Source organism: Lynx rufus, unplaced genomic scaffold (genome assembly GCF_022079265.1).
Source record: "Lynx rufus isolate CCGP_SWC_20201006 ecotype Redwood Valley unplaced genomic scaffold, mLynRuf1.p SCAF_4, whole genome shotgun sequence".
NCBI classification, from domain to species: domain Eukaryota; kingdom Metazoa; phylum Chordata; class Mammalia; order Carnivora; family Felidae; genus Lynx; species Lynx rufus.
In genome coordinates this window covers 59265433-59280787 of record NW_025814856.1, presented here as the reverse complement: position 1 = coordinate 59280787, position 15355 = coordinate 59265433, and the positions used below count along the sequence as shown (strand labels likewise).

The 15355-nt window shown below is 58.9% G+C and overlaps 1 protein-coding gene across 1 annotated transcript; it reads right to left on the bottom strand.

Moving 5' to 3' along the window:
- Window positions 1-267: 267 nt before the first annotated feature.
- KLF15 (KLF transcription factor 15) lies at window positions 268-14682 on the bottom strand. Its single transcript, XM_047096156.1, has 3 exons — window positions 14633-14682; window positions 8997-10097; window positions 268-1412 (listed from the first exon to the last, which is right to left on the bottom strand). Exons 2-3 carry the CDS (start codon window positions 10070-10072, stop codon window positions 1244-1246), a joined length of 1245 nt encoding a protein of 414 aa, XP_046952112.1. The 5' UTR covers window positions 10073-10097; window positions 14633-14682; the 3' UTR covers window positions 268-1243.
- Window positions 14683-15355: the final 673 nt, after the last annotated feature.

Sequence of the window (15355 nt, the reverse complement as noted above, 5' to 3'; positions counted from 1 at the left end):
CTTGGGAAGCCTGCACTGATGGGCCAGGGGCTGAACCCCTAAGGGATCTTCGTGTCCCTCTGGATACAAAACAAGGCTCCCTAAATGCTGCAAACACAGACACAGAGCCTCGGCCCTCAGAATCACACCCACTTTCTGGAGAAACAGGAAAACAGCACTGGAATGCCATAAAGTTATCGAGTTCTTTTTTCTTTTTATTGGCAAAGTAAATATATTTTTATGAAGGACCAAAGAAAATATACATAATTGTAACATATGTACACCAGCTTTATAGATTTTTTTTAATTTCAAATGTACACAAATGTTGATATGTTATTAAAAGATATTTTATGTAGATGTACCTATGTACAGCTTATTTACATACATTCATAGGATGTGAAATAAACCTGTCAAAACAAGCTAGTTCATTTGATATTAATTTCTAGACAAAATAAGGAATGCATTTCTAAATCAGGATTCGGAGGCTCTATCTAGTTCGTCTACACGCAATGCAGCCTGCTCCCCTCTTTTCCCCAAGGTGATCCTGGAGGCTGGTGTCTGGATTTGTCTGGAAACAGGACGAGGGGATGAGCCATGCTGGGTACCTAGACTGCACCTGTCTGCCCCGCACTGTTTAACTCAAGCACATGCACTGCCAGACCCCCCCCCCCCAAGAGGGGGCTTTTCACCCTAATTCCATTATCTGCCCAGAGGCCAGGTTCTAAACCCCTGACGGCCCTTCCCGTACCCTCCTCCTCCTCCGGCAGTCAGGCTGAGCCAGAGGTCTGGGACCAAGCCACCCTCACACCACAGTGCAGCCCTGGACTTCTGGCCTACTTCCTTCTTCCCAGCACAGCTCCCTCTGGGAACTGACATTTCAAAACGGCACATTTCTTCTTCTGAGCAAAAAGTGCCGGCCTTGGCCCAGGCAGGGAGCCCAGTGGGAGAAGGTCCAGGCTCCCCGCGCCGCTGCAGCACAGGCCGGCCCGCTGGAAGGCACGAAGGCACAAAGGCGGGAAGGCAGGGCCCCCTGCGCGGGTGCTAGGGGCTCAGACCCCAGGGACCCGGGCGTGGCTCTAGGTCTTCCCGGGAAAGGCAGCGGGCCGGGCGGCTCCGGTTCCCGCCTCCCAGGCAAGCCCCTCTCTTCCTGCACCTCCCGGGCTCCAGAAGGTGGGTTTGCAACATCGTCACGTGCCTCTGAAGAGGCAAATAAATTATTGCTACAAAAGAACTGGGCGGGTGAGGGGGCGGGGCCGGCGGGCGCTCAGTTCACCGCGCGCACCGAGCGGCTGCTCCGGGGAAAGCGGTGCACCTTGATGTGCTTGGAGAGGTGGTCGCTCCGCGCGAACTTCTTCTCGCACACGGGACACTGGTAGGGCTTCACGCCCGAATGCGAGCGCCGGTGCCGCGACAACTCGTCCGAGCGGGAGAACCTGCGGGACACGCACGGGCAGCGGTCAGCGAGACCCGCCTCGCCGGACGCCCACCCAGAGCGCGGCCGGCAGGTGCAGGGCTCTACGCAGGGGCCCGGCAGGCGCGGCCCCGGCGCTGCTCCGGCTCCCGAGAACTTCTGAATCCACTGCTGAAAAGTCACTGTCCCAAGCCCCATCGCCCATCCCCCCCTCCAGAACTGCCAGTAAAAGGCCCAATGCTGCACGGCGGTCCGCTCTCAGGCATCTGGGCCTGCGAGCAGCTGGTAAATATTCCGATAGGCGATCAAGCCCACCAGAGTCCGGGATTACTGCCCACAGCCCCCTCCCGCCCGGCAGTGTGCAGTGGGGTCATCCTGGCCCTGATACACCTCGCATTCCCTTTCCCCCTTAGGCCAGAACTTCGGGCTTCTATGAGCGTGTGCGTGGGGAGGCCTGTCCAGAGCCGAAGCTGAAGCCTGGGAGAGGTGTCTCCCCGGCCCTGCAGGGATCTCCCGGCTCCTCCTGCCTCCATTACAGCGGAGGTGGGGGTCTTCAGACTTGAGTCCCCACTCCAGTCCCAGACACTGCTTTCCTGAAGGCTGGGCCCCCTAAAACGTCACCAAACAAAACCATGCCACTGCAAGGTACTTCTGAGAGTTTAAATGGTTCCCCTGCCACTTCCTTCTCTCGGCCTCAGCCTGCCTGGGAGCAAGTGCTCCCACAGCCCAGAGGCCGCTGAGAATGAGCAGCTGCTAATGCAAGAGGTAAGGATCTGAGCTGGACCACAGGGCTCAGAATGTTGTCACTGACTTCAGGGATTTGAAGCTCTCCCCATCCCGTGACCCTCTTCCTGACAACGAGATCCCTCTCGTCCCCCTCCCCCGCCACATACTGTCTTCCTCTTGCTCCATCTACACGGACCTATCCTTGGTCCTTCTTGCCACAGGACATTTGCACATACTTTTTCCAGTCCTGGAATGCTTTTCTCTCCCCTCTCCTTGCTGCCTCCCCCCATCTGTTAGAACTTAGCTCAAATGTCACTTCCTCAAGAAAGCCCTCCGGGACTGCATCCCATTCTAGGCTCCCACAGCACTATATGCACCTCAATTTCCTGGCCCTGCCACTATTGTAACTTTAAATTCGCTTCCAACTTCTTAATGAACGTCAGCCTGTACCACTAGACCATCAGCTCCGTGAGGAAAGATGTGTGTCTCGTTCCCTGTGGTCCATCCCACAAGCAGCCCAGGGCCTGGTGCATGGCAGATGCCAGCAAGTGCATTCACGTGAGAGCGTGGACACAGCAAGCACCCACAGGAGGACGAAGGACTGTTACAGGGCACTCTCAAATTCCACGGCATGCACAAACACGCACATGCGTGCACACCATGCAATGCACACAGACACACCCATACACACAAGCTACCCATGTGCTACATAAGCATGGGTGCACTGCACACACATGCGTCCACTCTACACGGGTGCACAGGGTGTGCACACGCACACATGTACACGTATGCACATCATGTGCATGGGCATACGTGTACCTACATGAGCACACACATGTACACACACACAGGTACCGGGACCAACAGTCCCTTCCCGGACCTGGGGCCACACAGCAAGAGGTAGGTTGGGTGGAACAGCTGTCCCCAGACCAGCCAATGTGTTGGGACCAGTAGCCTACCTGTGGCCTGACCCTATTGGTGGAAGCTTTAATCCCACAGCCTGCCAAGAATCAGAAGGACACAGCAGAACATTCCCTGAGGAAGGCTCGAGGTGGGCAGTAGGAAGGCCTGAGCACCAGATAGGGAGCCCAGAAGCACAGAAGACAGGCGGCTGGCACTCCGCTTCATATCCCAGAGCGTCAACTGAGGCTGCTACAGGGCAATGCTCTCATCCTATCTTTGGAGCTGTGGAAGACTGACTGGCCCATTTGCCAGATGAGGAAACCAAGGCTCAGCATGATGAGGGCCTGATCCAGCATCCCCAGCATGACAGAGCAGCCAAGGCCGGAGCGAAGATCCTGATCCAGCTCCCTGCTGTGCCTGGCCTCCTCCACATTGCCTGGCTGGGCGGTATATCACTGGAGCCCTGAGCCAGTGAGGAAGCTGCACAATGCACCCCGGCAGTCAGAGCCTGGACCGTGCTCTCAGGCCAGGGCCACCTGCCCCAGCAGGAGCTGCACATACAGCTTCTATACAGGTGGGCCTGCCCAGGGCAGGGGTAAGCAGGAAGCCACAGAAACAACGCCACCAGCAATATCTGAGCCATCCTGGGCACGAGGCACTGGGATTACCTTGCACCTTTCTGGCCAGGGAGCCAGGATCAGTCCCATAGGGTTGACAACACCACAGCAAGGGCTCAAAAGGATAAGGGGCTTGCCAGGGTCAGAGCCAGCAGAACGGCAGGATCCTTTCAGGTCCCTACCCCACCAGGAGCCCCGGTGTGGTCCTGGGCAAGATTTCCTCACTCATCCAATGAAGACTTTGGGATTCTGGCCCACCTGCTGGGACTCGTCTCAGAGGCCAAAGGAGTTGACACAATGGCCACAGTGGCCCTCTCATCCTGGGCACATCATGAGAGCTAGGCCTGAGAACAAGCTGTCCCTACCTGCCAGCCTCCTCCCTGCTGCCTTAGGGCCCTGTGACCTGAGCGGTCCATCCCTGGGAACTGAGCCCTCAGAGGATCCCTACCTCACACCCTCACATTCTCCCAGACAGCAGCCACTGGAGGAGCCCGGGGACCACATAGTGGGAGGGGGGCCGGGTGGCTAAGATGCAGGCTCTGCAGGCTGTGAGCTCTGCCACCTATGACCAGGTGACCCGGGCAAGTCACCAAGTTCTGTGAGGCTCAGTTTCCCCACTTGGAGATGTGGAAACGACAGATCTGCCTCGGGGGACTATGCGGATTGGGGAAGGTACTTGAGGGTTTACAACAGTGCTCAGCACGTGGCAATGATTCAGTGACCGTGAGCTCTGATTACCTGCAAGCTGCTCAGCGCAGAACCTGCTCCTTGGTGACATCCAGGAGCATATGGGTCAGCACCATGATTTGTGCTGCTGAGGTACTAGAGAGGGAAGCAGCCCGTAACATCAGCCCCACCGCTGGCACACACAGCACCTTTGTGCAAAGTGCTCCTTCTATCAGCCAGAAAGCCATTATTGTAGACAGGTCTCAAGGCCTGCAATGGGCATGGTGCCCCCCAGATTTGTACAGTGTACAACCTGTCCAACACCACTTGGGGGAAGGGGTGAGAGAATGCCTTGTTGAATAAGGGCAGCAGAGACATGGGAACGAAGCAGGCCAGCAGTGTACCACCAGGTCTGAATCCTATCCTGGCTCTGGGGCCTCAGGCCCACAGGCTCCCTTTTCTGGGCCCCCTGTGTCCCCCAGGGATGACCGCAGTACCTGCCACACAGGACTGCTAGAAGCTATTAATATTCATATTAGCTGTGGAAGGAGGGGATTCTTTCTGGATAGAATGGCTTGGCCATTCCGGAACAGGATGTTCTGCTGCCGTGAACAAAAGGGGCCTGTGTCTGAGAGCGTAGCAAGGGAACTTCTAGGAAGGCGGGCAAACAGCCACTTCCCAGACAGACTGGAACAGGCAAAGTCTGGTTTCGGCCCCGTCAAGGATGCCAGAACCACGTCACGAGAAGGAAGGCGACAGAGAATACTGGGTTCAGGATCAAAAGCTGAAGGAAGTGGGGGGTTGGTGACCTGGCAAAGAGCCACCAGGAAGATAGGTGGCCTTGGGAGTGGTAAACTCCCCATAGGAGGAGGCAGGCAAGTGTGCAGGGGTGCTGCCTGAAGACCAGCTGCAGGTGGAGGTCCTCCCTCCCAGCACTGGGGCTGGCCATCCCTCACTGGAGGGTATGCAGGGGGCTGGAGAGAGGTCCTGAGTCTGGGTGTAGGAGGTCAAGGGGCAAACAGTCTGGGTTGGACTCCGGACGCTGCCACTCATTAGCTGTGTGACCAAGGAGAAATTACTTAACTCTTCTGTGCCTCAAATTCCTCCTCTCTAAATGGGGGCAGCATACTGGTGCCTACCTTGTGGACTTATCTGGCGCATTCAATGAGTTACTTTGGAATGTTCAGCGCGTGCACGAGAGCTCTGTTATTGCTGTTGTTACTGTTAGCTCTTTGCTCCTCGCCCAGAAGCTTCACATCTGAAAGAGCTGATGGCTTCGTCGGGGAGAGACGACGCCCAGCCATCACGGTACCAGGTGCGCAGGGAGAGAGGATGAGGGAAAGGCCAGCCGCGTAGCTGTCCAGGTGCGAAAGGCATGCCCACCAGACTGCTGGTGGGACAGGGTGGGGCTGAGGCACTTGCTTGAGGGCACACCCAGAGCCACGCTCACTAGCTCCACCCCTGTGGGCCCTCTGGGAAATGCAGACTGGTGCACCCATGTTACGGGGCTGTCCTGAGGGCTCAACGAGCTCATTTCTGTGACATGTGCAGAAGAAAGCAGGGACCATTGCAAGATCGACTACCATTGCCATCAGGAGGGAAGTGTTGGAGACAGGGGGCACACAGAGGGGGCAAAGAGGGTGGGGGCCCGAGTGGGAGCCTGCACTGTGCAAGGGAGGCTGGCCAGCAGATCAGGCCAGAATGCGAAGTGTGGATAGGAATCTAAGAGTACCAAGTACATGAAGAGGCGAGAGTAGCCTCATAAAGTAATGGGCTCCTCATGGCAGGAAGTATACAACCAAGTAATGGGGATTTGTGGAAGGGATTCCCACTCTGAGCACCTTAGGGTGGTGCCCAGAATACAGTCGGTGGCCAGAAAATGTGGCGCCCAATTGCCATCATCACCATTACTTCTGCTGTCCTGTCCAGATCAAGCTGTCCCAGCGCTGGTCGGCCTGCCTGCCCAACTACTGCAAGGGCTCCCTCCACATAGAAGGGACACACACATCTCATGTACATCCCCAGGGGTTCTGGACTCCCGAAGGCCAATGAGGGACTCTTGCATCCTCAGAGAAATAGCTCTCCCAAAACACAGGTACCCTCAGCTGCCTGTGCCTCCATCACGTGTAATCCCACAAAGGCCAGATCCCATTCCAGGGGAACCCTGGGAGAAGCTGGGGAGGCCTTTGAAGGCCTAGGAGTGGCTGGAGGCAAGGATGGCCCCAGGGTCAGTTCCACAGGAACTCACCATGCCAGGCACATGCCGTGCCTTCCCCTGCCAAGTGGGTCCTGGGCAAGAACAGTGCCAGGGCCCAGACAGTGGCAAGGCTGAATCCCCTCCACAAATCCCACTCTTGCTTGCACACCTCCTACCATGGGAAACTCACTATCTCCTGAGGCTGCGGTGTTGGGGATGAGATCTGCCTCCCTAAGATGCACTCTGGGCTGAGGATTCTGTCTGTTTTCTGAGACAGCCCAGAAAGCAGGTCCCCTCCTCCTGGGGGAATGAGACAAGTGGGTAGCCTTCACCAAGGACCACACCTTCCTCCCTGTAGCCCTGTCCAGCCTCATCCCAACAGGAAGGGCCACTCGCCAAGAGTTAGCAGTGGCCAGGGGACAGAGCCCAGGAAGGTGAGCCCATCAGGAGTCGGACCAGTGCTCTGTCCAGCCAGATGCCTGACCCCTCCACAGCCCTGCCTGCCCCCCCCCCACCAAGAGAAAATGCATCTAAGAGGAGTCCCTGTGAGTCTGGGCCACCTCCGAAATGATACTCTTCTCAGACTCTGCCCTTGTATGAGTAACAGTGCCACCAATGAGAAAGGGGTGGTGCCGAGCACCCCTGCGCCCCTGGCCCTGAGAGGGAGAGAGCAGGCCCCCCACTTCACAGATGGGGAAGTGAGGCTTGGCCAGGGGGGAGCTCCCCGAGAGCACATAGCAAGTCAGAAGCTGACATAGGCTGAGGCTCCCACCATTGCCGCCAGCTACCCCCCACCCAAGGTCAATGGCCCTCCCTTCTACAGTTGAACACCTGCCTCTATGGCTCCAGTGCCTTGGCTTCCCCACACCCCCAAGCTCTGACCACCAACACCGCATACCCACCAGTGTACCAGGTCTCAAAGTGGCCCTGCAGGTACATCTGTCACCTGGGGGCCCACTCAACAGACTACGGCAGAGGCTCAGAGAGGGATGTGACACCAGCACCAACACCCTATGGGCCTCTGGCAGAAGCCCCGTGGGCCTGTCCGGTGGGTGCCTCTGGAGCAGTGGCTGCATGAGACCCTTCATCAGGAAGGGCCTCCATAACCCAAGACACTATTTGGGAAAAGTCTCTTCCTTGGTCAGCACTCCACGGAAAGCGGCTGCAGGATCACATCACATATTGCAGTCAGGGCCTCAGCTGGCCAGGACTCTGTGGCCAGCACCTCCCAACTGGGGCCAACCCTCCCAAGCTGCCGGATGAGTCTGACCAAGAAGCTGCCAACTGCTCCCTGTAGGCCACACCCACACGGATGCACACGCACTCGCAAGGTACATGACATGCATAGTCCTGCAGCACACCCAGACACACACGAAGAAAGCAAGTACACGTAGGTGCACACGCAGCTACACGCCCTCTTGTGAGGTCTGCACACAGAGGGGCATGCCCGGTCGCTCTCTCACGAACGCTCACAAAGCGGCGGCCACAGCAGCCCTGGCAGTAAAGACCGGGAATGTGCTGGTAATGCACACTGCACCCACCCCCAGCCAGATAGGCCAGATTCCTGCAGGGTAGGTGTCCTAAAAACTGGAGACAGCCCAGCTGTGGTGCCCCTGAGGGTGCGAGCTCCCGGCTGCCTGCTTTTCAGGGAAAGGTGCACCCAGTCCACCTGAAGGGTGATCTAGGGACCCCTGGGGGCCCAGGTGAGGGTGACCCGGGGGGATCCCATCCAGCTCTGCCGTCTGCTGGCTGAGCAGCCCTGGAGCAAGACTCCGGCCCTTTGAGAGCTGGCTTCTCGTGTTGCACCACACAGAGTCCGGGAGGACTCATCCACCTTTGGGCAGCACCCCCAGCCTGGTCCTCCTTCACAGCTTCCCACATACACCTTCAGGTACCCGCAGGGAAGCAAGGGCCAGGCCCTGTCCAGGTGTCTGAGGACGTCCACAAGTGAAGCTGGTCCCTCCGGTCAGAAAAGCAGCGTTTTTTCGGGATGTGACGCCTCTGATGCGACCCTCTGGGCCCAAACCCCATTTACCAAGTGGTGTGGCCTTGGGCAAGTTACCTAGCTGGTCTGAGCCTGTTTGCTCAGCTATAAGGGTAGCACTTGCCCTTAGGGGTTCTGTGAGGCACTGAGGGAACAGCGCACACAGGGCCACAACCCCATCTGACATACAGCCCTCACTCCATCATTCTTAGCTGCCATTGTTACTACTAAGAGAGCCCTTTTGCCATGGCCCAGCCCCTCACCCGCAGCAAGCCGGACCAGGTCATTATGAACCTGGAGACCAGGTGGCTTCAGGCTTCAGTGATCAGTAGGGAAGCAGGGACAAGGAAGCCTGCGGGCAGCCACGCCAGCTCTGGCCCCGCTGCCTGCCCGCCCCATCTCCCCTTCCTAATCAGCCTTATCTAATGGTGAACTGGGCCTTGACCACACCCCCAGGGGAGCAGAGACGAGCTGGCCGTGCTCACGGCCTGGCCTGTCACCTGTCATACTGACCTCCAGCCGCAGCCCGGCCAGGTGCAGGCAAAGGGCTTCTCGCCTGTGTGCCGGCGCAGGTGCGCCTTGAGGTGGCTGCTCTTGGTGTACATCTTGCTGCAGCCGGGGAAAGTACATTTGTGCATTTTGATGAGTTCTGCCGCTGGATTCTTGGGGAACTTCTGGCCCATGAGTAGGCCGGCGGGGCCAGGCCCCAGGGGTCCCGACCCAATGGGCTTGGCGGCGATGGGCACAGGGGCGATACGCACGAACTTGGAGGGCAGGTTCACATTGGAGGAGGGCACCACCTGGGGCACCAGTGCAAAGGTCTGACCCTGGATGTTGACCAGAAGCTGGGCTACCTTGACACTTTCCGGGGCCTGCCCAGGGGAGGCAGGCTCATTGCCCGACTCCTGCTTCACCTGCACAGGCTGGATCTGCAGCAGCACGGGGATGGGGCCGTCAGATGTGGGCCCCCCACCCGGACTCTGGCTGCCACCCACACTGGCACTGCCCAGAGGGGGAGTGCCACGCTCTCTCCCACTGGACCCAGGATGGAGGTGGTTCCTGTGTGGCCCGGCTGAGAGCTGGCCACAGGCCTCCAAGTCCTTGCTGCTGCCCTCTGGGGCCTCCTTGACCCCTAGCTCCATGTTCTCCTCCAGAAACTCTTCAATCTCCTCCAGGGTGGGCTGGAAGGGCCTTGGGACGTCATCAGGGTCACCGACAGGAAACTCGGGGAAGCAGAAATGCTCCCCCTTCACAGGTGCTGGTGCCCGCCGCCAGGACCCCCAGGCCATGGGGCCACTGCTGGCCCCAATGCCACTGCCACCACCACTGCCCAGTGTGGCCTGGGACAGCAGGAAGTCCAAGATGCTGTCCTGGCCCTCAGCACCTGGGCCACCGCTATAGCAGGAGCAGACTGCTTGCGAGTCCGGGCTGGCACAGGAACAGAGGCTGGAGGCGTCACTGTCATCCTCGGAGAGGGGCGAGGGCAGCATGTGGTACGCCCGCCCACCGACCAGCCTGTCACCCAGATAACCAACTGGGCATTTCGGTGACGAGAAGGTCTCGTCCACTGGAAGCAAGTGGTCCACCATGCTGGCCTGGCCGTGCCGGTGGCGGCTGCAGAGAAGAACAAAGGAGGCCTGGTCAGAAGGATGGCATGCTCACCTGCCACCTCGTGGGCCTGTGCACCACCCCCCCCCACCTCCGCTGCCTGCCCACAGTCTCCCATTGCCAAATGCCTGGATCCTGTCTCCATCCCATCCCGTGGGAGAACTCTGTCTGCAAGAGTGTTTTCCGAAATTGCACCACCTGTTTGCAAAAGAGCGCTCTCCAAGCCCATTGCACAATCCGGGGTACTTTTGGTTTCAAACAGGTTTTCCAGAACAGTTCTGGGAAAGAACACGTGTGTATCTGTGAATGATTGAGTGTGTGCACGTGTGAGCGAGAAAGTATGCAAGGAGGATGTCTGTACCCTGAAATGGCCAACGTTGGGGAAGCTTGTCCAGCTGACTGAAATGGCTGCACTTCTGAGGACACCTGACCTCAGCTTCATTCTTGACTCACTGGAAGGGGGCAGGAGGATGGCCATTTGCCCCCTGACCCTTGTGTTGGTTGGAGCTTGGGTAAGGTTGCCAGATTAAACAAATAAAACTGCAGGCCACCCAGTTAGATTTGAATTTCAGGTTTTAAAAAACAAGCAACGTTTAACATAAGTATGTCCCAAATATTAAATGGGATATGCTCATATTAAATTATTTTAGGGGCTCCTGGGTGGCTCAGTCGGTTGAGCGTCCGATTCGGCCAGGTTATGATCTCGCAGTTTGTGAGTTCGAGCCCTGCGTCGGGCTCTGTGCTGTCAGCTTGGAGCCTGGAGCCCACTTCAGATTCTGTGTCTCTCTCTCTCTCTCTGCCCCTCCCCTGCTTGTTCTCTGTCTCTCTCAAAAATAAATAAACAAAAAAAATTAAAAAAAATCTTTTATCTGAGATTGAACCTCAACTTGGCAGTCTATATTTTAATCAGACAAGTCGAATTTGTGCCCCCCCCGCAAAAAAATTAAAGACCCATATGCACCTGCCCTCACCAGCTCTGTTTCCCCATCTGAAGGGGGAGACCTCATCCACCCTCTTGTTCTCGGACCCCTCCAGCCTCAGCTGCCTCCTCTGTGAAGTGGGAGAGGCAGGGACAGAACAAAAGGCTCTTGACTGTACCCAGACACTTTACTGAGGCTTTACCATGGGGTGGACAGGGCCCTGCCCCACAGTGATAACTCACAAGGGCAAAAGTGGACCCAGGTCCCAGAGTACTTGCACGGCTATTACCCCATGTGACTACACGACCACCTAGTGGGATGAGAGAGAGGATGCCCTTGGCCTGTACCCCATGGAGCACTCACCACCTCAAGAAGGCCCAGCTAACTCCCGTCTTCCCACTAGACCGTGAACTCCAGGAAGGCAGGCTGCTCTGCTGGGTCCCCACTGTGTTCCCAGCTTCCGGCATGGCAGCTAGTGCCCAGGAGGGCCTCAGGGAACATCAACAGAGAAGAGAGGGGACATCTGTGTCCTCTGAAGGCCATGCTAGGTCCGGTGTCCAAGGAGAGTCAACAGTGTATGGCTATGATGGAGCCACCTCTGTGGACCTTTGTCCCCGCCCAATGACCAGTGAGGTTGGGGAACAGGGAATGTTCCACGTCTAAAACCAGAGATTCTCTGCTGCCTATCCCCACTCTGCACCCACTCCTATGCTCTGTCTCGAGGGCCACTGCTGGACTTAGCACACAGCATACTCTACGGCCGACAGGTCTGGCCATGGACAGAAACCTGTCAGGGCCAGGATCATCATCAGCTCCGACCTTGGACAAGTCCTCACTCCCCAAATCTCAGTTTCCCCATCTATTCCGGGCCCCAGTGACCTCAGTTCCCCACTAATCCAGGAAGCTTCAAGCAGCTCCAGGAAGCTAAGGCAGGGTGGATGCCTTTGGTGAGTCCATACCCCAGGGCAGTTTTGCCAGGAGGATATTTGGCTCTTTAATTGTTAATACTCACCTGAGGATTTAAAACTGGAAGTTTTAAAATACATGCTATTCACCCAATCAGGTGCCAGGAAGGAATAAAAGTACCAGATAACGTGAAGGGCAACAAGGCTGTGCGGAGCCCACACTGGGCCCTGGGCCCCCCCACCACCACTTTGGCCCACCCTCTGAGCAGGGGGCTCTGCTCTGGCCTCTGCAACTTAGCTGGGCAACCTCGGGCAGGTGGCACAACTTCTCTGTGTCCGGTCTGTTGGCTAGGGATGCTGCCAGTAGTGCCTAGCTCCCAGGTTACTCAAAGAGTTCAATGAGCTAACACCAGGTGAACACTTCCTACAGTGGCTGGCATGCACTCAGGCGTTGGTCAGTACCAGCCATTAGGATTAACCTCCAAATGGGTGAACACGTGGTCTTTGTGCCTCTCCGATGTGATCCTAAGGAATCAGAGGGACTCCAGCCTTCCTAGAACCTAGGAACAGGCCTTAACTAGTGGTTAAGAGGCAGATCAGGCCATGTTCTTGCCCACTTAAAACTCTCCCCTGAAATGTGATCACCAACCGAATATTACATGATAGTAAGGAGTTAGTGTTCATATTTTTAAGTGCGATGATGGTATTATAGTTGATAATTAGATATTCACAGATGAAATGGTATGAAAAGAAATAGTGTGGAGGGGGGAGGAGTAAGTACGGTAGGGTAGGGTAAGAGAAAACATCCAATAACTTCCCTAGGAAATGTGACCCCATCTTCTCCCAGCACCTGGGCCTTGCCCATCTCTCCCACATCTCACCTCACCTGCTCCACTCCACCTTAACTGTGCTGTCTCTGTGGGCCCCTCTTCTCCCAACACTCCAAGTGGGAGTGCCTTATTTAGAGCTCAGCTCAGAAGACACTGCCTGTGGGGCTCTCCCCTGACCACCATCTGTTAAATCATCCCACACTATTCTTCCAGTAGTTGGTAACCAGGGGGGAAATCATCTTGGTTATGGGTTTGTATACTTTTCTGTTTACCTCCCCACCAAAATAGAAGCTATTCTGACTATCCAGTCTGCCACCACCCCGGCCTCCGAAACAGGACCTGGTAGAACGCGCTGGTTGTGTGAGAGGTGCTTGGGGAAGTTGGGCAGGGGGTGGGGGTGTGGGGATTCTCCCAGGTATGGAATGGCCAGGGTCAGGCAGCAGGGTTTTCAGGCAGGGCTGGTCAGCCAGGGTTGCACACTGAGGCACTGAAAGCAGAGAAGGGGTTCTGGGACACCCGGGGGACACTGGCGATAGAAAAAGGGCCCGCCGGGGCTGGAGGGAGCCGGCTAGGAAGCTAAAACACAGCAGCACATGGCATGGCCAGAAGCACAGGCTGCGTGCAGGGGGAGGGGACACGCTGTTCCGGGCACCGTCCCCGGCCTACAGCCGGACTCCGCCCCCTCCCCCCAGGCCCGGCCCGGCCTGCTGTTTATCCTCCCGGGGACACAGCGGCTGCAGGAACAACATGTAATTGATAACAAGCCCAGCGCCGGCCAAGGGCTTGCCATTGGGTCAGCGTGCAAATCACGGGGGTGGCGGGTGGGGGCCGCCCTTCAAAATAAGAGTCTCTGGTCCCTGCGCCACCCACAGGCCCCAAAGTCGCAGAGCCCAGGCGTTCTCCCACCTGTAGGACGGCGGGGGCTCCCACGAGCCACCCGGTCCTTGGGGGAAAGGTGATTTGAGGGACTAAAGCATTTGGGGATTTTTGTCACCTTCCCAGGGATTGGGCGAGAAAACAGCCCCCCCGGTGCCCTGGGAGGGGGGCTCCTTAGGGAATACCACAGTGCGGAGGTAAGAGGGAACAGCACGGCAACGGTGGGTGGGGGTGGCCTCTCCTCTGCCCCTGCCACCCCTTGGCCATCGTTCTGCTAATGTTCAGTGGAAAGCAGCAGGGACTCTGCGTGGGGAGTAGAAGTAAGAGGTGTGTGAGCAGTGCGGGTGTGCGCGAAGGGGTGTGAGTTCATGTCGTGTGACTGTGCGTGTGCGGGGCGTGGTGCGCGGCAGCGGTGTGGCTGTGCCGGAGGGTGTCCGCGACATACTCGCGCGTGGAGCTGGCGTGGGTGCCCGCCCGCGTGTGGGAGGAGCGTGGGAAAGGAAGACCCCTCGGTAGAGCCCGGGAGCGTTGCCGGCCGGGCACCATGCCCTCGGCCGGTGCCCCTCTCCCAGAGGCCACGGCTGCGGTGACCGACAGTAACCCCTCCGCCACAGCCCCCTCGTCCCCCCTTCCTCGGCCCCCGACTGGCCGGCGCGTTCGCCGGCCCGTTCCGGTCGCCAGGCCCCGCCGGTGCCCGCCATATGGGAGGGCCGGCTCGCAAGGCGCGCAGGACCCGCGGGGCCAGGCGCCGAGGCAGCGGCCCGGACACGCGCGGGGAAAGTGCCGATGGGCACGGGGGGGGGTCACTCGCGCGCGGGCTTGTCCGACCCCGGGCCCCGCGCAGGGGCTCGCCCGGCTTCTCCGGCGTTTCCTCTGACACTGGCGCGGAGCTCCGGACAGCGGCGCCGGCACCCGGCCGCACCACCAGAGCCCAGCCGGCGTCCCGCCACCCCACTCGCGTCCCGATCAGCCCCCTGGGCTCCCCTCTGGCCTCCTAGAGCCTCTCCCACCTGAACTTGGAGCACGCCCGGCTGGCGGCCAGGCCCCGGCGGTCCTGAGGCCCCGGGGGCTGGGCTGGGGGCGGCGGCCTGGCTCCCGGTCCGGCGGCGGCCGCGGGCCCAGCCGCGGGTCCTGCGCTGGCTCGCTAGCCCGCTGGCCCGCGGGTCGCTGCGGCGGAGCACTCGCCCGCCGCCGCTCGCTCTGCGCTCACTCCCCGCGGCTCACGTGACGCCGCGGGCGCCCCGAAGGCTCGCAGGAGGCTCGGCCCCGGCCGCGCGCCCCATTGGCCCACGCCGCGCGTCACGCGCCCCGCCCCGGCCCCGGCCCCGCCTCGGCCCCGCCCCGGGCCCCGGCCCTGGCCCCGCCCCCAGCCCCGGCCCTGGTCCCGCCCCCAGCCCCTAGCTCAGGCTTCGGGAGTTGTCGGCTGCGCGCAGCGCGGGCTCTCCGGCCACATCCCCTCCCCCCATCCCGGCCGTGGCCTCGCGCAGTCCGCGGGCGTCGCTTCTGCAGGTCGGTCCCCAGGTGAGGACGGGAAACTGGCCGCGGGCCCCGCGAGAAATGGAGTCCAGGAGGGGGCGGGCGTCATGAGGCCGCCAGGGCAGGTCTGGCCTCTACCGCCACCCTCACTCCCACCTCCATTCCGGTACCCGCAGCTGGCCTCCGGCTGTGGGCCGGATAAAGTGGGGGTTACCCTGGGGACGTACTGTTGGAGAAATACGGTACGGTGTTTGGGC